This window comes from Poecilia mexicana, unplaced genomic scaffold, assembly GCF_051168715.1.
Source record: "Poecilia mexicana isolate PSO_F unplaced genomic scaffold, ASM5116871v1 scaffold_1, whole genome shotgun sequence".
In the NCBI taxonomy this organism is placed as follows: Eukaryota; Metazoa; Chordata; class Actinopteri; order Cyprinodontiformes; family Poeciliidae; genus Poecilia; species Poecilia mexicana.
This window is the reverse complement of record NW_028263370.1, coordinates 13,003,164-13,026,599: the sequence shown is the minus strand read 5'-3', so window position 1 is coordinate 13,026,599 and position 23,436 is coordinate 13,003,164. Positions and strand designations below refer to the sequence as shown.

Here is a 23,436-nt window from a genome sequence, read left to right as displayed (position 1 = left end):
TCTTATCATCTCTCAATCATAATAATCAAAATTTCCCAAAATAAAGGCTTTAAATATATAGGGCTACATGTTATGAATCTACATAATACATACATTTTCGTTCTTTTAAATTAATAAACAAATTCTTGAACTTTCTCACAATATAAAAGTTTCTGAGTTGCACCTGAGCGGTAAATGATCTTGCGCGTGCTGTGTGCAGAAGACTGCAGCTCAGTGGTGCCATGCTGTAAAGGTTAACTTTGAAGTTGGCTCCTTGTTATCTTGTGACATCTCTGAAATTTCACTGTGTGGGCAGTAATGGGTGAGCTGAAGATAAAATCTAAAGTGCCCTTGTTTATGGAAAGAGAGGGGTGGGAGATGCAAGATTAAAGGAAACCAGAGCGCTCCTGTGACAAGAAATTGGCAAAGTTTTCATTGCATCACGTTTTGCAACTATGTTCTGGCTATAGAGGCAATTTCCAACTTTAGCGCACGTGTTATGTGCACCAGCTGGCATTCATCATCAAGTATTGGCATTCATAACATCTTTATGCCTCATCACACATTACATTTCTTGAAATACTCACTGTCATCCAGAAATGCTGTCTGATTGGCTGCTGTGCAGTTAAACTGCATTTTTGGGTCACACTAGGTACTAGATCAAATTGTTTATATATCCATAAACCACAAGCTCTGTCTAAGCATCATATGTCCTCACATCCTCAATAAAAAGGATTGCTTCTCTTATTTGAGTAAAATTTCTGCATACTTTAGCCACTATTAGTTCTTCACTGAATGAAGAACTGATATATTTTAATATAGTGTATTTCCAGTGTATTTTCTATTAAAAGCACAAACTTCTTGTTTTATTCTAATGTTTTTTTTCTTATTTTCTGTACCTGTTTTGCCATTCAGAGAGGGAATATACAATAAACACCATATATTGTGCCACTGAAAGTTATTATGCCTGTTCTAATATGCATACACTGCCTAATATAAGCATTAGTTTAATGTGTTTTATAGTGAAAGAAGGATTTGTGTGTTTTGCTTAATTTTAAAATTTTGTAATTATGTCAATTATGTGTCCTTTATTTCAATGCCAGAATGTTCAAATAACTATACTTTTTTTTTTTTTGCCATTTTAGAGACATTGTTCCAACTATTAAATCAGATGTTAAGGTTAACTATGCAGCACTTAAATAGCCTTTCTACAGAAAGGCTATTTAAACTCTTTCTTCAGTAACATCTTAGATTGATACTTTTTACTTGAGTAAAAATGTGCTAAAGTAATACTGCTGTTACCCGAGTGTAATTTGTGGGAATTCTACCCAACTATTCCAATGCTTCTGGCTGAATGAAAATATACAATGTTTGATGTTGGACCTTGTGAAGAAAGATATCTTTTTCATATTTTGATTTTTAGTATTTTTAATGAGCTCCAGGCAGATTGATACAAAAGTTACTCTGGGACACAACAACCATTGTACTTATAAAACTAGGGAGGTCCTGAAACGGTAACAGTTTTGCTTGAGTTTGGTGTCTGGGCTGTGATGTCATCATTATATGGCCGCTCAGCATGTCATGGAGTGATGAACTCACCTCTACCCTCCTGCGCATGACTACCGCATGTCAGGACGTGAGTAGAGGATCTCTGACCTCAGAACCCAAAGGAGGGTGGTGAGGAGGCAGAGGGTCTGAAGAGAACTAGATAGAATCGGGTTGGCAGTACCAAGCAGGAAGCAATGCGTGAAATGCAAAGTGAAGCAGGATGCTTTGCAGCTTAAAAAGACTGCCCAAAGTTCATGCTTGATGTATCCTGCAGCGTACTAAATATCACCCGTAAATCAGAAGCACTGCTTGAGCTGACTGTCAGAATTAGTTCACACATGTTTTCATTAATTGAGAATCACATGGATCATTGAATTATTTTATTACATTTACTCCCTAAAGTAATGTTAACTTATTAGTAATCAATTAGGTAGATTTAAATTACTAGGCAAAGAAACAGTACATAAACAAACATAAATTCCAATTAACCAAAGAAAAATTCTTTGTGAGGTTGAACATTAATATTCAGATTATACTGATTAAAGATTTAACTTTATCAAGTTTTCACACGTAATTTGGATTTTAAATATTTTTCTTAACTTTATGGAGACTTTAGGAAGAAATCAAGAATTCAAGCAAGAAAGGTCTTTTGGTTCGTCCCTTTTCGATGCTAGAAAACACTCTCAACCATATTACAGGCCCCTTAAAAGCTTTAACAGTAAAAACAAACCATTACGTTTTATGATTGCATATCAGAAAATGTAACATAACATATGATAAAAGGCTACGTTTTATGGCTATCCAAACAAGTTCACTCTGAATGCAGACTGCAAGATACTGAAAGAAGTCTCCGGAAACTGTAAGCTGTCAACAAATAATCTATAGCAGGCTCTTGCTACTGTGGATAGAAAAACAAAGAGATGCTCAGACGTAGCCTTCTTTAGAAATTCTCAAGCATAAAAGACAGACCAAGTTTTCTACAGGTTAGTACAAAGTGTATATAGGACACATAAGACATAAACTAAATGCTAAAAACAGAAAAACACACACACACACACACACACCAAGAGTATGGAGCAAGAGGTGTCATGATTTGGAAATGCTTTAACTAATCATTAATTTTATGTGGCTTGAAGAAAATGAAAGAGCACCTGTGTAATAAAAAAAAAAAGCTGAAACAGAACCAAACCCTATGACATTACAATGACCCAAAAATATGAGTAAAATCATGTCAGACTAGTGGAAAATTAAACCTTGAAAGGTCCTGACATGAGTTGAGCTTGTGATGTTGATCTTATTGCGACACTGTGAGTTGAACTGAAACCTCACATGGTTGTAGATGTAAGGAACTTTTCAAACATCAAAGCTGTAAATGAGGATTGGGGAAAACTTCTTTTTAGACTGTTAGATTGTTCCGGGAAGTTTCTAACTGAAGTTATTTCAGGGAAAATGTGTAACTACAGCTAGAGAGGGTTCCCTAACTTGTTTGACAGCTAGAAAACTTTTTTTTTTTTTTTTTTTTTGCTATCATAAAACATAGTGTCCTTTTAGTGTTGAAGTGCAATTAAATAATTTTCTTTCACAGAAACAAAAAGAAATACATTAGACGTGAACGTAATAATAAAAAAAATAAAAGTATTTAACGAGCAACCTAATTTTTCCTCAACCATATGTTAAAATATACATAAACATTTATGAAAAGGATGAAAAACTTTTGGCAAAGTCTAGCTTTGAAGGATGATACAATAAAAGAGAGAACATTGATCCTTGTCAGATTACATCCAAGGAGAATGGGGATCTTCATTGGTGGCACTTGGCTTTCATTTTGGTTTTCTTTGGTCTCTATGATGGCTGATGGAATTCCAAGGCAGCATAGCAAATGTTTTCATCCTAAGATTGAAATTCAGAATTATTAAAACATAATATTATAGCAAACTTTATATAGTGGAAGGACAATAAAAAAAAAAGGATAACAGAATTGCCGATTTTCATTGAAAAATGTAACTCCAACACACGGGCAAATAATTGTGGCACAAAGAATACCTGTGCTCGCCAACTGGCAAAAAAAAAGTCTGTATCGTTACCTGCGTCTCTTCCATGTATCTTTTTCGTTCAGATTGATCTTCTTTACCTTTACCTGAAAGAAGGAAAATATCTACTTAGTAATATTTCATTACAATAGCTTAACTTTAAATGAGCAAAAGAGTGGATTATTGTAGTACCTGTCCTGTGACAAAGCAGGTAAATTAAAAGTGAGGAGAAAACAACAGAGAGCAGAAAAATTGTCGGGCACAGAGAGAAGAGCAGCTTCCAGCAGGCATCGCAGTCCTCCGCTGTCTTCTTAAAGTCAGAACAGGGCCCACAGGTGTCTTGATCAAACACAAAGTTCTTTTTAAATTAAATGTACAGAATATTTCTATTCAGAACTCATATTTTGCTATGAGATACTCAATCCAACATCCAACATCCTTCACCAAACCTTTAAGTTTGGTGAAGTATTTTTCTTAGTTTGAGCCCGTTTCTCCTTTCTAAACTTAATATACCCTAAAATTACAAATTGTGTGCCAAAGTCAATGCATAATACAACATTACATTTGGAATATTGTAATTTTTCTCCTCTCTACCTATTTTTGTGTTCAAGAAAAAATTAAATCTTTGTTGTCACTTAATTTTTAAATGTAGCTTTTCTTAGGAAACTCAGTCGCAACACAATACATAGAAAATTCAAAACTGCTTACCGAGTATGAGAGTTGTAGAGATATTTCCATACGTAAAAATGTCTTTCTGGAAGATGTTCTTCTCATTGTTTATCTCCACTTTTGTCTCTTCGGTTCCACAGTAATAGAAGCCCACATCTGAATTAGTGGCATTTATAACCAGTAGGTCATAAGATTCTGAAGAGTCATTTCTTAAAAATTTCAAACGTGGAAATTTTGTGTCTTCTCTTATCTGATCCTTAGCATTTAAAACATAATGAGACTGGTCTCTAAGGGAGCAGTTCCTGAAGAACCAGACCACAAATACTCCAGTTGATGCTTTGCAGTCACAGTATAGAGTGATGTTTTCTCCAGGGCTGAAGATCACCTCCTGCACTGATTCAGAAATGCTATCATGACTGCAGAATACTAGTCCTGAAAGAAAAATAAATTATAATGTTGTGATCAGAATAGAATGACATCAAGATTGTTTATATTTTTGGAAAGTAAATGTTACTCAAATGTTAAAAGGTTACCTAAGAAAAAAAACAAAATCGTCTGCAGTCCATCCATGGTGGAGCTCGAAGAAAGTCTTGCAGGTTTTTACAGGTCGATAAGATGACATAGATCTTTCCATTGAAGGAGAAGCAGCTGTTGATTGGCTGGTTGAATGGAACATTTCATTCTGTGGTTTTACAGATGACGCTGTTCAAAATACAGTTAGGCTTTTTGAATTGTTGCAACATGGTGAGATTTGGTAAAGAGTCTAAATAAAACCAACCACACCACAGGATTTTAGTGTGAAGCTTCAGAACGAGGGAAGTTTTCATGTGTCAGTTTCAATACAAACTTACGTACTCGGTTTGCAAGTATGTGCAACTGAGTAGATGCTCTCATGTCCAAAATTATGTTTTACCAAATAAGATACAAGATTTACAGATTTAAAATCCATTTTATTGTATTACTTGTACATTGCTTTTGCATCACATACTGTATTTACTCAAAATATTTCATATTGTATCAGCAACAATGGTATGAAACAACAACAAAACAACAAAAGAACAAAATAAAACAAAACAAAACAAGAAAAAATACAATATAATAAAAAACAAAAACATATAAAACAAATTCAAAAACGAACAGCTTTTACAACACAAACTGGATTTCCAGAAGCCTAAATAGTACATTATATAACTTTGTGTCATTACCGTCCAATCGTATAAAACTTCCTAAAGAGTCACCAGAAGTTTATAATTTTTGGCTTTTTTAGTTGTTTCAGGTGTATGCCTTAAAGTTTCTGAAAAGAACTGCTGCTAAATATTCTGAATTCACGTTTACATGTCAGCAAACTCACATGTATTTACAACTGTTACTGCTGGACTCTGTCTTCACACATATCCTTTCTGGAGATATGAGCTTTGCATGTTCCTTTGCTCATCATGTTTAATATTTGATCTCAACTTAATCTCAAAACAACTACATTTTTTGTCCCATCTTTTTAATCTCATCCTCCTCCTTAGTTGTGGCAATCATCACAACATATTTCTAGATTTCAACATCACACTCTACCTGCTTAACCTTTACCAGCTACGGTAGTACAGTAGGATTTAATTTCAAATAAATCCTTATTTTGTACATGTTTTTACTGGTATTTTAACTAGTTGTCCTTGGGGGTTATTTGCTTATTCACATTCAGAATACTGTGTATGCCTTGGAACCTTTTGGGAATGATACCACAACACTGGAAGCTTCTGGGCTTCTTTTGGTGCATTTTTACTCCTCTAATCATGGGAAGAGTTCCTGAAAAAGTACATCACATTTACTCTAGTTCAAATATGCAGTCACTACTCAGATTGATGGTTTCTCCTGACCTTGCATTCATCCGTAGCTGGGATGCCGTAGAGCGCAAATAATTATGCAAAGTAAGTTTTGGACTAGAATTTAGGGAATCAAGTCTTCAATCAAGATTAAAAGATTTAAAATGGAAAATAAGCAACATGTACAAAAGTGCTATTGTACTCAAACTGATTTTGGGAAATGTTATTTAGAAGTAAAAGAAATATTAAAATGACATAAGAACACAACCAGAATCTTCTGCTGTCCATTTATTTGACTTATTATCATAGTCAAATAATAAGTTTGACTATGATGCAAAGCTGAGAAATGGTTAAAGTTGTGACTCACATTTTAAGTAACTAGTCTATATAATCTGTTTATTGATTGCTTAAAATTAAATTAAATTCACTTTAAAGAGACTATTTGGTCCAAAGAGAATCATAAACATTGTAATAACTCTTCAAAAGAGTATTTAGATATTATAGCTGGTGTTGGCTGTTGACTGGAAGATTCATCTGTACCTGCCTGTAACACAGCAAATGTAAATAACCCTCTGACTGAAGAAACTTTATTGTTGTGTGACAGTCTTCTTCAGGGTTATCAATTATTCTCTTATTTTATGATGTGTTTATCATTGCACACTCATTTCATATTGGCTCTGATACTTTGCGTCTTGGTGCAAGCATGACTTGAGCTTCCTTGAGAAGTATATTCTACTCTGTTTGTTTTTGCTGACAGCTTCACTGTTCACTGGTCTGTGGTTTAAGTGAACACTGTGATATTTACTCTTCACCCCCTCAACTTCTTCAACCACAACAGAAATAGCATTTTGCATATTCCCGTTTCACATGAAATCTACACTGATCACCCTTTTCGCTCAAGATTATAGGATTATTTTCACACCATCCCACAAAAAATCCACCACATCTTGGCACACACTTCTGCATAAAATCAACATTAAAACAATATTCATGCAGACAGAGTTTCAGTAAGTCAGTTGTGTTTGACTTCCTGTAAAATTCTGGCAAGTCAACAATTTGCACAATCAAGCCCATTTAGAAGGCACTGATGGCATCTGCTGGCTATTTCGATGTATGACTACAGACATTTGAGATACAGCAGCAGAGTAACTAGGAGTCAAAACAGGAAATCCTGCCCTTTATATATATATATATATATATATATATATATATATATATATATATATATATATATATATATATATATATATATATATATATATATATATATAAAAAAAAAAAAATTCCCCTCTCACCCTCTGCGGGTGGTCTCTTTCATCCTCTGAGCTCGGGTCCTCTACCAGAGGCCTGGAGCTTGAGGGTTCTGCGCAGTATCTTGGCTGTGCCTAGAACTGCACATTTCTGGACTGAGATGTCTGATGTTGTTCCTGGGATCTGTTTGAGCCACTGCTCCAGTTTGGGGGTGACTGCCCCGAGGGCCCCTATGACCACAGGCACCACTGTGGTCTTCACCTTCCAGGCCTTCTCCAGTTCCTCTCTGAGGCCCTGGTATTTCTCCAGTTTCTCATGTTCCTTTTTCCTGATGTTGTGGTCACTTGGTATTGCTACATCCACCACAACGGCTTTCCTCTGTTCTTTATCCACCACCACAATGTCCGGTTGGTTTGCCATTACCATCTTGTCTGTTTGGATCTGGAAGTCCCACAGGATCTTAGCTCGGTCATTCTCCACCACCTTTGGGGGTGTTCCCCACTTTGACCTCGGGGCTTCCAGTCCATATTCGGACCATATATATATATATATATATATATATATATATATATATATATATATATATATATATATATTTATATATATATATAATAAAATAATATATATATATATATTATTTTATTTTATTTTTTTCCATGAAATATACAACACTATGGTTATTGTAGGTGTGAAGTCTCAGACATTTTGTCACATATAACCTTCTTTCAAGGAGACAAAAATAGATTTGACACTTGACACTCAGCAGGTCTGAGTTTCGATAGCATCACTGTTTCATTCTGTTTCTCGTAGCTGTGGACAGTCAAACTGGACTCATCTGCAGGCTTAATCTGTCAGCACACGTCACCCTCTGCAGATTAACAGGGGGCTGTTTGTCTGTGTGGGTTTCCGGTGTATCTGACACAACAAAAAGAGGTTGTGGATGGTGGTTAGTTTTACTGGCAGCTTTGTTTTCTTTAATGTTTCAATGGAAACTATATAACAGAATCTCTAACCTTTACTTGATCACTTTGTCAGAAAATCAATATATTTGCTTTATGTAAAGCTGCAGATGTAAAAAGGGTAAAAACAAAAATAGTTTGTCTGACCCAAATTCAGGCTTCACTGCAGTTTACTTCATACCTTCATTTCTGAGTTACCCGAAGGGCTAAACCAGTGACATACAGTCATACAGGTCATACAGTGACAGAAGATTGGTGATTATTAAAAACAATGTCTAATTTTGACACAGAATGGAAAGGCAGCTATGTAAAGTAATGGACTGCAAAACTGAATTTATCTGCAGGTCCAATCTCTTTGCACGTATACTTTGCAGAAGTTTGAAGGAGCTGTTTGTCAGTCTGCATTTCCTGTAACTCTCACCACTCAAAAAGACGTTGGGGGTTCGGTTTGGCCATACTGTCCACTCAGTTTTGTCTTATAAAAGCACGTAAGTTATTTACCAGCAGATTCTTTAGATAACCAACTTATTAAGATGTCCAATTTTATTCTTCAGATAAATGTCTGCACCTTATAACTGAATGTAAAATAATAATAATAATAAAAGTCCCAGTCATTGTAAATTTGGTAAATTCATATTGGAAATGTAAATAAATAAAACAATGTTTTTATTCTGAATGTTTTGATGTGGGTAGGTTGAGAAACCCTCCTTTTGAGTTGACTCCTTACTATAACTCAATAATAAAACACTGTGGCTTCAAGGATTGTCTCAAGAAATCTATGAAGGCTTGTATTGTTCCTGGTGAGTCATTGATGGTGTTTGAAGCCTGTCTGGTTCATAATGAGATTTGAGTTTTGAGTATTTTCAACCTATTCAGACTGCAATGATCAGCTCACATGCAGATCCTAAGTGCTGGTGATTTGTGAGTTTGTGTGTGATATTAGGTGCATTTTGAGTTTGCGAGAAAACTGTTTTACATATGTGGGAACATCTTGATCCAATAGAGCACATGTGTCAAACTCAAGGCCCAGGGGCCAAATCTGGCCCACCTAGGCTTTTTGTGTGGCCCTCAAGACTCCAGACGCCAAATTACATCAAACAGTCCACACAGTTTTCGGTTATTGATTCTGTGATTGTGGAAATGTACATATAATCAACAGATTCCTGCGTTTTTTCCCTGCTAATGCATAACTGTAAGTTTATTGCATATTTTCCACAAAAATGGACAAAAACATTGGATTTAATTCCACAGAAAAAAAATCTAAATGACAAAATATGACAATTGGGTTGTACTGGAAAAGAGGCACAGAATATATATATATATATATATATATATATATATATATATATATATATATATATATAACTGAATGAATTTTGCACATATATGCCTTTAGACATGTTTTGGAACTAAGTCTGGGATGATGTACAATGATTTTATTGTTAAAAAACAAAAATAAGTTTTCTGAAAAACACTTAACTTTTATTTGAAATATATTGTTAGATTCTTAGGGGATGGGAGAAAGAATATAATTGGTACTTATTGTTCAGGACTAAAACTTCTGAGTTCAGAGTCAAGCTCCTACACCACAGATGTTTTAAGGTCAGAATATGTGCTGAAGTCTGAAGCCTGGGTTTTCCTCTTCCTCTTTGGTCTCTGTGATGGCCGATGGATTTCCAGAGCCGCGTAGCAAACATTCTCATCCTAAAATTCAAGATGGTTTTTTTTATTATTATTATTATTATTAACAAATGATGGGGCCTGATATTTTAGATAGACTACCAAGCACGAACCTGTCCTAGTAATGTGTCCGTTAAAAATTACATTGATTTGTAATACTCAGATTAAATGTAAATAGTGTTTTTACCTGTGTTTCCCTGGTTTGTCTTCTTGTTTCAAGTCTCCTGTTGTTTTCTTGAGCTTTCTTAGCTTTAGGAATGAATATAAAACGCTGAGGTTAATTCTCAGGATCAAAGAGTCATTATGACAGCTAGAAATGACAAAATTCACAAGTACCTGCTTTCTTGTAAAAGAGATAAACTGTAACTCCGGAAATGAGGGCAAAAAGGACAGAAAGAGCTGGACAGAGGGAAAAGAGCATCTTCCAGCAGGCAGCGCAGTCCTCCACAGTCTGGGTAATATTTGAATTACAAACAGTTTGATCTGTATTGAGAACAAACATTTTTCAAAGTATCAGTTAATGTGTAATCTTTTCATTTCAGCAACATATCAGACAGTAATATTTTTGCTTTGGGGTGGACCAGTCAGAGCAGTGACTTAAAACTTTTAGATTCAAGGCAGAAACTTGAATCTCCACAGAGTTAAATCTTTAACTCTTTAGCTAAAGATTAACGAGGTGGAAAGGTGACCTTCTTTAAAATATTCCTGAAAAAGTTAATTTCCGCATCTCAATTGCATACAAAGTGAAGCACATTATATAGACTAATTTTGCACAGACTGGTGCTTTCAAGCCATTATTTCTGTTAATTCTAAAGAATTTTTTTGTCATGAAAACCAACATTTATACCTCATTTATATGAAAAGACATTTGTAATTCTGAAATTTGGCCTCAATGAAATGTACATTTAATACCTGCTTAAAGGTTGCTGCATTCAAAGCATACTTTTGATCCAACAAAAAAGCCTCACCAGAACTACATAATCTAGCTAATTGAATATGACTGGATATAAAACCTGAGCTGGTATATGATTTAATAAGCATCATGTCTTTATTTGTTTTTTTGGGTTTTTTTTTAATAAATTTTGAGTAATTATCTACTACTAAGAATGTAGCTGCATCCTGGAGCCATTAAATTAAAGAGGTTGCGAGTAAAGTTTAATAATTCCAAAAATTATATTTTATTTTATTGTGAACTATGACTGAAGTCGCACTACTTTGGGGATATTCATTAATATAATTGTTTCCCCAGGGTCTCCATTATCTCAGTGTCAAAATTCTTACACTGAGATAACGATATGTAAAAATTGCAGAATGACAACAACACAAAACATTTCAATTTTGTTTCAGCATTTACACAATAAATAAATAACATGATGTTTCACATTGTTGAGCTTTTTGATAAAATATCTAAGCATTTTAAGGATAATTCAGAAAAATTGTTTTTCACAAACAAGATAATCATATTTTACTAAGACTTCTAACTTCTAAAAACAAAATCATCTGCTGATTTTGCTGTTTGTAACTTTGTTTAGACTCAATGATTTTGTTTTTCCTCCTCTACATTTATCTCCATATTTTGTCAGGTAATTCGATTTTCATGGTCACTTTTATTTACACTTTTCATGTAATTAAAAATAATTACTTACCAAGTGTGATCTTTGTGGTGATGTTGCCGTATTGGTAGATTTTCTTCTGCACCATGGTTTTATTTTCATCCATCTCCACCTTTTTCTCTTCAGTTCCACAGTAATAGAGCCCTTCATCAGCATTATTGGCGTGCACGATCAGCAGGTCATAGGAATCAAATGTAAAGTTCTTCAGAAATTTGAAACGAGGAAATTTCTTTTCTGTTTCTAAATCAGTCTTTATATTTAGAACAAGAGTTGGTGTGTCTTCATGTGAGGAATTCTTGTACCAAACTATATACACTCCAGATGACTGCTTGCAGTCACAGTAGAGAAGGATGTTTTCTCCAGGTCTGGCAGTCATCTGGACCTCTGATGTAGAAATTGAAAAGTGACTCCATAAAATTACTCCTGAAACAGAAATACAGCAGTAAAATCTTCTTCAGATAAATTCTAGCAGAACAACATTCAAATATTACGTATAAAGTAAAAATACGTGAAATACTTTCTATGTATTTCTCATACACTGCTATTCAGTCATTAATTAAAATTTAAAATTACCGAAGCAAATCACCAGAGCGACATGTAGCTGGTTCATGGTTAACGTTGACCTGGAGCTGAAGGACAGTTTCACAGCCTTTATTTGCGGATATACTGATGATGTTGTGAAACTTTTTCCATTAAAGGAAATGTTGCTGCTGATTGGTTGGTCGAATGGAACATTGTATTGTGTGGTCTGTATTTTGGTAGTGGTGTATAAAGTGAAGTGTGACTTGTTTTCAGTTTCTGCTTTGTGAAACTATCATAAAAAAGAAAAACAATCAAAACAAAGAATAGAGAGGTTTCAGTTTGGAGGTAGTTTTTAGTTGGTCTACTGAAATCCAAACATGGGTACTGCTTTACTGAATTGTACACATTATATGTTTTTGCTCGTTGTGTAGATCATCTTTCAATAATTACAGACCCTTTCCAAAAAAAAATGTTATGGAAAAGTAAAATTCCATTTAAAATGTTAAACTTTCGTAGATTATAGATTCAAGACCCACAGTTTAATCAATTTCAAGCATTTGTTTGTTTATTGGGCTTCTAGCAAATAAAACCCATAAAAACAGGAATTAAAAAAAATTACAATACTCTGAAGAAATCAGCCTCAACTACTTCTCAGTTTTTGCAGAAAGAAATAAAAATGACAATATTTGTTTTTAAACATATTGTTTTAAAACAACATATCAGTCTTCAATACTTGGTTGGGAATCCCTTTGCCTTAATGACTGCCTTGATGCAATGTGACATCAAAACAATCAGCCTGGGAGTTATGGAAGCCCAGATTTCCTTGATGCTTGCTGTCAGCTCTTCGTTGTTGTTGGATCTGGTGTCCTTCGTTTTCCTCCTGAGAAAACCCCACAGATTCTCAATGGGGCTTGAGAACCCCATTGAGAATCTATGGCCAGTCAAGCACTGTGATGGTCCAGCTGGAAGATGAAATCTGCAGCTCATCACTGCAACAGTCTACCAGAATGTTTTAGAGGAATTATGAAGTCCTCTAAAACATTCTGGTAGACTGTTGCAGTGACCTTGGATTTAAGAAAGCAGAGTTTACCAACACCTTCAGTGGACAATGCACCCAAATCCTGACTGATATTTCACACTCAACCTCAAGTACTTTGGGTTGAGTTCCTCACTCATCCTCTTCCAAGGTTTTGGTCCCTTGGACCTTGTTTAATGGTACACTTTACTTTCATTGGAAAAGAGGACCTTGGACCACTGGCCAATAGTCAAGCTTTTCTTCTCCTTGGCCCAGTTGACTCGCTCGTTTCCTATGTTGGCTCAGGTTCAGAAGTGGTTTGACCCGAGGAATCCGACAGCTGTTGCCCATTTCCCGGATGCGTCTGATGGTGGTGGTTTTTGAAGCTGTGACTCTCGCCTCATTCCACTCTTTCTGGATCTCTGCCAGGTTCTAGAATCTTCTTGGTTTGATAATCCGTTGGAGTCCACAGTCATCTCACTGGCTGGTGCATCTTCTCCTGCTACATTTTGCCCTTCCACTAGACTTTCAATACAGCATTCTGTGAAGTTTACAGCCTCCTTAGCTATGACCTTTTGTAGCTTACCCAATATAAGGGTATCAAGTCTTCCCCATATTGAACCAAACTGAAGCAATCCAATGAGACTTGGTGGTGCTTTGAGTTTAGTAGATGACTAGTGTGTCAACCTCAATTTACAACATTCATGCCCTGTAAAATTTGAGTTGATTTCTTCAGAGTATTCTGATTTTTTTAATTCCTGTTTTCAAGGGTTTTATGAGCTGGAAGCCAAAATTATGTAACAATAAACAAATACTTGAAATCGTTTAACCTGTGGACTTTGAAAGTGTAACTTTTTGAATAGAATTTTGGGAATTAAACAACTTTTCTGTGATATTCAACTTTTTTGTAAAGGGTCTGTAATTATTTGAAGATGGTCTGCACAACTAGCAAAACATATGATATGTACAAATCAGTAAAGCAGTATGCATGCTTGGATTTAATTAAACAACTTTTCCATGATATTCTAATTCTTTGGAAATAATAATATATTTTATTTGTATATTTCCTAAGCACTCAAAGACACGCTGCAGGAGTCAAGTTAAATTACAGACAGAACACTAAGTACATCAAACACTTAAAATATAGCACGTTAAAAAAGAAACTACAAAAAAATAACATAAAAATTCAGGACCATAGTCATACATAAAAAATTGATGTGATATAACATTTTCCCCAAATGTTTTTCAGTTGGTGTTGTCTGTGGTTGTTTTATTTTTATTTTGGACCAAATTTTGCCTCCTCATTGTTGGTAAAATAGTGGTTGAAATTGCCCATTTTTTTGTATATATACATTACTGGAGACAGGTCAGTGTCTTTTTTTCCCTTTTTATGAGTCATTTTTTTAATGTGGACAGGTGTGCACAATCACAGATGTATTTGGGAACAGAGAAATATTCTATTAGAATTTTTCAAGATACAGTTTTTTTCCTTAATAATAAAACCCAACTTGGATTGACATTAGCTGTTCAGCATTGTTTTTTTCATTTGTATCTAGATTAAAATTGTTGATTTAAATGCAAAGATGTGTTGAACCCCAAATTCCTGAGGGTGTGTGTCCTGTAACTTTTTCAACCCACCTGGATGTATGTTCAGGGTTGTTGGGATGTCCACACTCCCCAGGTCTGAAGTCTTTTTGCAACATCAAACCATCAAACTGGATCCTCTCATGAACTCTTTTGCATGTAGGCCAGTTCACGTTTGGTTACATGTGGCTGGAGGAGATTGGCTAGAGTGGCCACATGGTTTTAATATCCTTTCAACTGATTCACCCATCTAAATGTTTTGTTGACATCCATAGCAAGGAATATGAAAACAATCTTGAAATACAAAATCATAGAATAAGAAAAAAAAAATCAAAATTAATTAAAAAGAAATAACTGCAAACACACAGACACTTCAACCAGTGTCTCCTCAGACTGGAGGAACCAGAACTCTCTGAAAAATCTGTAAGTCCTAAACTTTCTGTTACCAGAATCATTGAGTCATTCCCTGAAAGTGAACATGGACTTCTTTAAAAGTTATTTAAAGGTGCAAACATCACAGCGACAAACATCTGACTGCCACTTCTCCCTCTGGGCAACCCACAAAGGACTCTCGTTGCATCATTGTTTGCAACTTGCAGCTTGTTCAGACCACGTTGCTTGAAAGATACCCACAAGGCGGCAGTATATAACAGTGTGCAATAAGCTTTAGGTTACGGAAATAAATATTCAAAGATTGTGATGTAGGATTTTAATTAGCAATTAGACCACGTTTGCACAAAGCTATTAATAAAGACTATGTTGAGCTGTTTTTTCCTCTTAACAATTTGTGTCTATGTTTCATAGCATGATGCATGAGTTCAAAAGTGACTGGAGGTTTGGCTAGATTAATAAAACTATTATGTAATGGTGAAATGAAGAGGGTTAGCATGCCCAATAGATTCACACCATAAAACTCACCACTGCTATTCGTATAAAGTCAAAGGACTTTTGTCTTAATCTGTATGAAAACTTGTGCAAGCCTCTGTGCATCACAAGAGAGACATTTCAGCTAAAATATGTATTGTGTGGTAGAGAAATGACAATAATTAGAACCAAAATAAAGAGAGGTTCTTTTAAAATTTATGCAACCCTGATTGACTTTGCTCTTATATTCCCAAAGCCTTTTCTTTTAGAAAATATCTGCCTCTAGATATCGTTTTTCTGTTTATTGATCTAATGCATTTCTTAATGTTCATAACAAACTACTACTACTACTTTTCAAAAGCTGTTTCTGGAACATTTTGTGTACATCTTTCATTTGCAGAAGTTCAATCTAAAAATCAAACAAACTTCTTATTGAGTTTATTTATAGATGTGTTAACTTCGTTGTTTATGCAGATGTGTGAAGTAAGACAAAATTGAAAGCAAAGTTAGCCTTCAACCACAACCTCTGCTCAGTAAAACAGGAAATCCACAATGACAAGAGTCCTCCTCACTTCTGCAGAGGACAGACTGCACTTTCAGGCTGCAGCAGTTTCACTGTCCAAGGCACATTAAAGAGGAGAGATCAAAAACAAAGACACAAAATGCAGCAGAAATACATTAAGCATTATAAAGGAAGAACTTGTGTGTTAACATGGGGAGTTAAGAAAAACGAAAACAATTGTAATATTAATTACTGTATTATCACCTTTCCAGGAAGTGTTTTTTACTTTACATAATAAATAGATAACAGTACTCTAAAACTTATTTTCTTTGTTTTCTTGCTTTATTTAATAGTTTTGCTTTGATGGTCAAACTTGCAAACATGTTTTATGTGTCCACACAAGCTGTATGTACACACTGATAAGGCATAATATTATTTCAATCTGGAAAGACTCAGACAAAGAAAAAGGAACAATTAAAAGATTTAATGACAGCAATGAATAAGTTCTTTGGCGCTCGGGCCCCGGCAGCTGATCTGATCTGAGATTTGATGTGAACTCGATGAACATCCCGATAACCGATTAGGGATGCTCTCCCCCAGGGCCCAACACTGGTGGTGGAGGTCTGGAAAGGGTGCCATCCTGGAGAGCCGAAGGATGTGGGTGGAGAAGGGGCGGTGGTGGGTTGAACGCAGCTGGGAAGCGGCCGACGGCTTGGGTGTGGATCCTTTTATGCTGAGCTTGATTGATGATTGGACACGCAGGGTGAGGTCCAGAGCTGAGGAGATGAGCATGACGCCGATGGACGAACGGAGGGGATGGAGTCTTCCAGGTTGAATTTTCGCTATTAGCTCCATGACCAATGTCATGTGAAGTGAATTACTCTGATGATTTCTTAGCTATGTTGACTGTTAGTCAGTGTTTTTGTGTCCTCAAAATGATAAATTAATGGTTTGAGTGAGTCTGACTCAAGATAAAATGTGATGACTTGACAACTGGATCAGAGCATCTGCAGGACTGACCCTCTGGTGGCGAGATCCAAGTCTCGGTGACATCTATTCACAGAGGCAGGGACACTGGTATACTGGCAACAGGGCCATGAGTAGGGCAAAGGTCACTGAGGCACAACAGAACTGAAGGGTGACCCTTATAGTTCAACGCAACAGGCAAGCTAATGTAGCTTAGGATATCAGCTATGAATATTAATCCATTTATTTGAACCTTTCTGAACTGAATTTAGAATTAGTTCTTCATATGAATGAACTGGAACAACATGCATTGATGTCAGCTTCACACATGTTGGGCTTGCCTCCAGGATATCAACGTTTTCCACCACTGATCTCTTACCAGGACCAGATTTTACTTGGAAACTTCAGGTTTCTGTCTTACACTGACATTTTTAAAGAATTTCAAATACTTTTCAACTGGGGGTTAGTTCTGATACACATCACATAAAAACAGATGGGCCTGGCAGCAATTGTCATTCATTCATTCATTCATTCATTCATTCATTCATTCATTCATTCATTCATTCATTCATTCATCCATTCATCCATTCATTCAATCAGAACCAAATTAACAAACACTGAGATCAGAACAGTTTAATCTTCAATTTTCATGTTGTATATGACATCAGTAAAGATGCAGAAGTCTGATCTGTGGATCATTCTCTTCTTTTTTTTCTGAGATGCCAGATGGACTTCCAGGGCAGCAAAGCACACATCGTCCCTCTGAAATTAAACATTTTTATTCGCAAAGTTAGCAACATTGCTAGATAATAAAATATGTGTAGAAAAAATTGCGATCCATCACAGAAAACTCTAGCTACACTTTACCAGGTCCATGAAGTATAGATGTTTGAATTATTTAAGTTATTTAATTACCTCTGTTTTTTCTCTTGGTCTCACGGAGTCACATTTCTCTTCCTTATCATGCGGTGTTTCTGCAGCAGAAATGAAAACAGGGGTGGTGCGAGTTAAGTATCAAAATACTGCGTTCTAAATGTAAATTTGAAAGCATACTTTTGCCAGCACCTGCTTTCCAGCGGAGAAAACCAAAAATTGAGGTCAAGAAGGTGGAAAAAATAAAAACAGCAGGACAGAGAGAGAAGAGCAGCTTCCAGCACAGACCGCAGTCCTCAAAAGACATGGTCTTATTTGAACGAGCAACACTGGAATCTGTATCAAACAGAAAGCACCAATGAATTTAAGTGGCATTATTTGTTTGTGATCTTTAGATTAAATGTATTATCATATGTAGATATTTAAATAATAAATCAGAAAATCATGTAAAGCCAATGCTAGACATACACTAATGTAAAACATTAACAACTTCAACACTAATGATGTAACCGTTTCCACAGATGGACCTAATTTTCCACATTTCTGTGTAACAGTTTTTGATAATGACATAAGTTGTCTTGATTTTTATTTGTGGGTAAACGATGCAGCGTAAGAGTCACAAATCCAGTCGATACTTAGACGTTTTCTTTATTTTGTTTTAAGCATCACACAGTATTCTCTCACAACATAATGAGTCATAATGATAAAATTAAACAAATATAATCAGAAACATTTTATCGAAAAAGTAAATGTGTGTTATTAATTTTAATATTAATATTATTTTGAACTATTACAACCAAATAGTGTTTTTGTCAGCCTATCCTCCCTACTGAATGTGAGTGGTACGTGATGGTGCATTATTTGCATTAGTTTGTTTTACACTTCTGCAGTTACACACTTTATAATAATTAGACTTCCATAATCAATTTTTACAGTCAGAAGTATTAGAAATAATTACTTACCAAGTGTGATCTTTGTGGTGATGTTGCCGTATTGGTGGAGTATCTTTGACCAGATGTTTTTATTTTCATCCATCTCCACCTTTGACTCTTCAGTTCCACAGTAATAGAGCCCTTCATCAGAATTATTGGCTTGCACGATCAGCAGGTCATAGGAATTAAACGTAAAGTTCTTCAGAAATTTGAAACGAGGAAATTTCTTTTCTGTTACAAAATCACTCTTTACGTTTAGAACAAGAGTTGGTGTGTTTTCATGTGAGGAATTCTTGTACCAAACTATATACACTCCTGATGACATTTTGCAGTCACAGTAGAGAATGATGTTTTCTCCAGGTCTAGCTGTCTTCTCCACTACTAATGTGGAAATAGACAAACGACTCCATAAGACAACTCCTGAAATAAAAATACAATAATAAAAACATTTTCAGATAAATTCTAACTGAGCAACATTCAAACTTAAAATGAATTAAACATTCAGAAATATTTCCCATCAGCTACCGTCCTGTAATAAACAAAAAGCTCAAATTACCAATGCAAACCACCACAGAGATGTGAAGCTGGTTCATGCTTGATGTTGAGCTAGAGATGAAGGGCCGTTTCAAGCTTTTGCTGGCGGATGCACCGATGTTGTGAAACCTTTTCTATTTCAGAAAATGCAGCTTCTGATTGGCTGGTGGAACAGCACGTCTTAATCTGTGGTTTTTACTTCAGTTGTTGTGGACAAAAGGAAGTTGGATGGTTTTGTTTTACGATTGTTTCTACTCTGTGAGACTTTACTGTAGATCCTGAACTGATAACAACAACAACAACAACAAAAGAACAACACAAGAAAACAGGGAAATTTTCTCAGGAGAGAGGTTCTTTGTGGAGATTTTTTTTTCTCATTGGTTTGCTGCAATTCTATGTGTTTTTTTTTTACTGAACATGTCTACAAAGCAAACTAAAATGCTACGAATGTAGCTATATACTTTATATATGATGTTCAAATTTATTGTCTTTTACATTATAAAAGTGCGCCTGGAGTTGTTAAATATATTTATGGGACAGTAAATCTAAGTATCCATTTTTTATTGTATGAAACTAAATTTAATAAATAGGAAGTGAATGTGAACTTACGCCAAGTTAACTAATCAAATTATCTATTCTAATCTTACTCTCTAAACTTCCAATCTAATCTTTGACAAGTTAAACTAAATGTTTTGGAAATTCCAAATAGTTCAATTTCCTCCAAGACTTTTTTAAACTAAGTGGATTTAAGGTTTGTTTACAACTAATTCCTAACAAGATCTTTAAACAGTTCTGTCTTGTACAGTCCAGTGTGATTTTTAAAATTATTTCCTTTACAGTTGGAAATAACATTTCTTAGCTTGTTGTCACCTACTAAAAGGCACTGGGAGAAACATCAGTCATACTATGACGGCAAATAATTAATAACAGATAAAGAAAGGTTTTGGTGATTTTTGAATCCTTATTGACTACAAAACAAAAGAATATGTAGATATCATTTCAAATATACAGAATAAGATCTTAAAAAGATTAGTATTTATTTAAAACACTTTATGGCAAGTCTTTCACTGAGGAAAATTGTGATTATTAACTTTTTGTAAACCTAGTTCAGTAGCTCACACACACTGATCAAAGCAAGCAAATGAGCTGAAAAATTGGAAACAAATGAAAATTGAATCTTGTGTACATCAACTTAATATTTGAACAATTTGTGGTAAGCTGTAGATTAAAGGTATTTTTTTCCTATGTGTAGTTATTGATTCTAGTGACCTGTCCAGGGTGCATCCCGCTTCTTGCCCGTTGACCACTGGAGATAGGCACTGGCATCCCGTGTGAACCTGTTATGAAGGGATGGATAGTTCTTGATTCTCCGTTTCCTTTTTATATCAGCCACTATTTTTAGCATAAAATAAGAAAAGAAAACTGCCTGAAATGATCACTGCTCAGATTGAGACCTTTTGCCATCACAGGTCCTGAACCTTTGAATACATTGCCACTTCATCAAGTTTCCTTCAACAGCTGTTTTAAAATCTTATTTGTTGAGAATTTATTTTTACTCTTTGGCCTTAAACCCAGTGTAAGATATCAACTATTATTTGTTTACTTTGTGCATTGCACTCCTTATTTCATGCATCTTTTTATTGCTACTTTTCAGCACTTTGATCTGGCTGAAGATTTAAAGTGCTTGATAAATAAATTATTTAATGTTAAAAGGCTGTTCAGATATTTTGACGTTTTCTGAAATTATTGTTTAACAGTTCCCTTAAAAATATGTTTTATGAGCTTGCCTTTGTTGGTGGAAGTCAGCAGCTATAGCATCTAGTATCCAAAACAAGAAGCTATAACATAAAAAAAGAATAATGATAAGAAAAATTCCCTTCTCACCCTCCGTGGGTGGTCTCTTTTATCCTCTGAGCTCGGGTCCTCTACCAGAGGCCAGTTTGGTGGCAGTCACCCCCAAACTGGAGCAGTGGCTCAAACAGATCCCAGGAACAACATCAGACATCTCAGTCCAGAAATGTGCAGTTCTAGGCACAGCCAAGATACTGCGCAGAACCCTCAAGCTCCCAGGCCTCTGGTAGAGGACCCGAGCTCAGAGGATGAAAGAGACCACCCGCGGAGGGTGAGAAGGGAATATATATATATATATATATATATATATATATATATATATATATATATATATATATATATATATATATATATATATATATATATATATATATATATATATATATATATATATATATATATATATATATATATATATAGCTGACTGTATAGCTCAGTGGGTAAGACACCAGTCTACCACCTGGGAGACCGGGGTTCGAATCCAGGTTGGGGCAAGTTACAACAGTGCAATTGAGCTATGCAGTGTGGGTCCCTAGGCAAGACCCTTGGAGCTATATAGCCTACCTCATACAATGAGAGACACTGATAAGCATGACATGCCGGCTCAGACGTCGCCCGGCCAAACAAGGTCTGCGTCAGGTGCTGGGGAACCAGAGCACCTTGATGAAAAATGGGCTACTGGAACAAGACGGAAATGGGCGAGAGACGAAAACATGGATCTGTTGGAATGCTACTACTCAAGTAACCCTAGTCAGAGGGGTTACATGCAAAGACTGAGGGTGGAATGGTTACTTCGACACCCACAGTCTACAATGACTGCCAAACAACTAGTAGCTCAGTGCTCCAACATCCGCAAACGGCAACTGCTATCACAACTTGAGATTGACGAGGTACAACACAAATGCTACGGCATAAGGGAGGAGCCCAAAGGTAAGGTCAGGGGGGAGTTAACTACTCCCCACCCCGAGACTGGGTATGCAGCCCCAGTAATGAACGAACTATCAAAGCTGAACGAGACAGCAACTGACCTGAGAGAGAGAATCGTGGCCCGAATGAACACCAGGCAACCCCGACGCCAATTACAACGGCTGAGTGAAGTACCATCAGAAAGTCTCATTGAAGATGTGAATGCAGCATTGAGAACAATCCCTACCAACACCATAACAGAAACCAATGAGCTGATATACAACTCAGCATCAGTGATCCTTGAAATGCTCGGCTATAAGAGCAACCATGAGACCCAATATCCATCATGGAAAAGACGGTTAGAGGCTAAGATCAAGATAACAAGGAGGGAAGTGAGCCAGCTGTCAGAGCTCCTAAGGGGTGCAATGAAAAGATCAGTACCCAAGAAGTACAGCCAGATGCCCATACCTGAAGCACTCGAAACTGCCAAACAAAGGCTCCAAGCCTTGGCCAGCCGCCTAAAGAGATACACAAGAGAGAATGAAGCCAGGAGGATCAACCGGCTCTTCTCCACCCAACCAGCTAAAGTGTACTCTCAATGGCAGGGTACTAACAACAGAGCAGACCCACCAAGGCTGGAGACTGAACAATACTGGAAAGGCATATGGGAAAGGAAGGCGTCCCACAACAGCAAGGCACAGTGGCTAACCTCTCTACGAGAGGACCACAGCAACCTCCCTGAACAAGCCCCGGTAACCATCACTGTGGCAGATGTCCAAGAAAGAGTCTCGGGTATGAAAAACTGGACAGCACCAGGGCCTGACATGATCCATGCCTACTGGCTAAAGAAACTCACTGCCCTCCATGAGCGACTGGCAGCTCAACTGAACCAGCTGCTACAGAATGGGACTCACCCTGAATGGTTAACTGAAGGGCGCACAATCCTGATCCAGAAGGATCCCTCAAAGGGTTCAGTCCCATCCAACTATCGGCCAATAACCTGTCTCTCTACAACATGGAAGCTCATGTCAGGCATCATAGCGGCTAAGATAAGCGGACACATGGATAAATACATGAGCACGGCACAGAAGGGCATCGGCATAAATAGTAGAGGAGCCAAACACCAACTCCTTGTAGACCACACAGTCGCCCGAGACTGCAAAACCCGACACACCAACCTGTGCACCGCTTGGATTGATTACAAGAAAGCCTATGACTCAATGCCACACACCTGGATCATTGAATGCTTAGAGATGTACAACATCAATAGGACTCTAAGAGCCTTCATTGCAAACTCGATGGGGCTGTGGAAAACCACCCTTGAAGCCAACTTGAAGCCGCTTG

The 23,436-nt window shown here is 36.3% G+C and overlaps 3 protein-coding genes across 3 annotated transcripts; all 3 read right to left on the bottom strand.

Moving 5' to 3' along the window:
- Positions 1–1,380: 1,380 nt before the first annotated feature.
- LOC106916254 (uncharacterized) lies at positions 1,381–7,165 on the bottom strand. The gene is made up of 5 exons (XM_014984416.2): positions 4,760–7,165; positions 4,266–4,658; positions 3,750–3,896; positions 3,612–3,664; positions 1,381–3,417 (listed from the first exon to the last, which is right to left on the bottom strand). Exons 1-5 carry the CDS (start codon positions 4,794–4,796, stop codon positions 3,370–3,372), a joined length of 678 nt encoding a protein of 225 aa, XP_014839902.2. The 5' UTR covers positions 4,797–7,165; the 3' UTR covers positions 1,381–3,369.
- A 2,501-nt stretch (positions 7,166–9,666) lies between these two features.
- LOC106916253 (uncharacterized) lies at positions 9,667–12,173 on the bottom strand. Its single transcript, XM_014984415.2, has 5 exons — positions 12,117–12,173; positions 11,577–11,966; positions 10,267–10,413; positions 10,118–10,179; positions 9,667–9,954 (listed from the first exon to the last, which is right to left on the bottom strand). The coding sequence occupies exons 1-5, from the start codon at positions 12,151–12,153 to the stop codon at positions 9,832–9,834; spliced, it is 759 nt and encodes a 252-aa protein (XP_014839901.2). The 5' UTR covers positions 12,154–12,173; the 3' UTR covers positions 9,667–9,831.
- A 5,441-nt stretch (positions 12,174–17,614) lies between these two features.
- Positions 17,615–19,461, bottom strand: LOC106916252 (uncharacterized). The gene is made up of 5 exons (XM_014984414.2): positions 19,358–19,461; positions 18,832–19,221; positions 18,062–18,205; positions 17,912–17,970; positions 17,615–17,758 (listed from the first exon to the last, which is right to left on the bottom strand). Exons 1-5 carry the CDS (start codon positions 19,392–19,394, stop codon positions 17,630–17,632), a joined length of 759 nt encoding a protein of 252 aa, XP_014839900.2. The 5' UTR covers positions 19,395–19,461; the 3' UTR covers positions 17,615–17,629.
- Between the last annotated feature and the right edge of the window lie 3,975 nt (positions 19,462–23,436).

What these genes read in the sequence shown, in the direction of transcription:
- LOC106916254 (XM_014984416.2), bottom strand. Translation starts at nt 4,796, where the DNA reads ATGGATGGACTGCAGACGATTTTGTTTTTTTTCTTAG. An exon ending in CTCTACAACTCTCATACTCG is followed by an intron (nt 3,897 to 4,265) that starts GTAAGCAGTTTT and finishes TGTTTGATCAAG; the next exon opens with ACACCTGTGGGCCCTGTTCT. An exon ending in GATACATGGAAGAGACGCAG is followed by an intron (nt 3,418 to 3,611) that starts GTAACGATACAG and finishes TTTCAATCTTAG; the next exon opens with GATGAAAACATTTGCTATGC.
- LOC106916253 (XM_014984415.2), bottom strand. Translation starts at nt 12,153, where the DNA reads ATGAACCAGCTACATGTCGCTCTGGTGATTTGCTTCG. An exon ending in CACCACAAAGATCACACTTG is followed by an intron (nt 10,414 to 11,576) that starts GTAAGTAATTAT and finishes TTCTCAATACAG; the next exon opens with ATCAAACTGTTTGTAATTCA. An exon ending in GACAAACCAGGGAAACACAG is followed by an intron (nt 9,955 to 10,117) that starts GTAAAAACACTA and finishes CTTGAATTTTAG; the next exon opens with GATGAGAATGTTTGCTACGC.
- LOC106916252 (XM_014984414.2), bottom strand. Translation starts at nt 19,394, where the DNA reads ATGAACCAGCTTCACATCTCTGTGGTGGTTTGCATTG. An exon ending in CTCTGTGGTGGTTTGCATTG is followed by an intron (nt 19,222 to 19,357) that starts GTAATTTGAGCT and finishes TTTTTATTTCAG; the next exon opens with GAGTTGTCTTATGGAGTCGT. An exon ending in CACCACAAAGATCACACTTG is followed by an intron (nt 18,206 to 18,831) that starts GTAAGTAATTAT and finishes TGTTTGATACAG; the next exon opens with ATTCCAGTGTTGCTCGTTCA.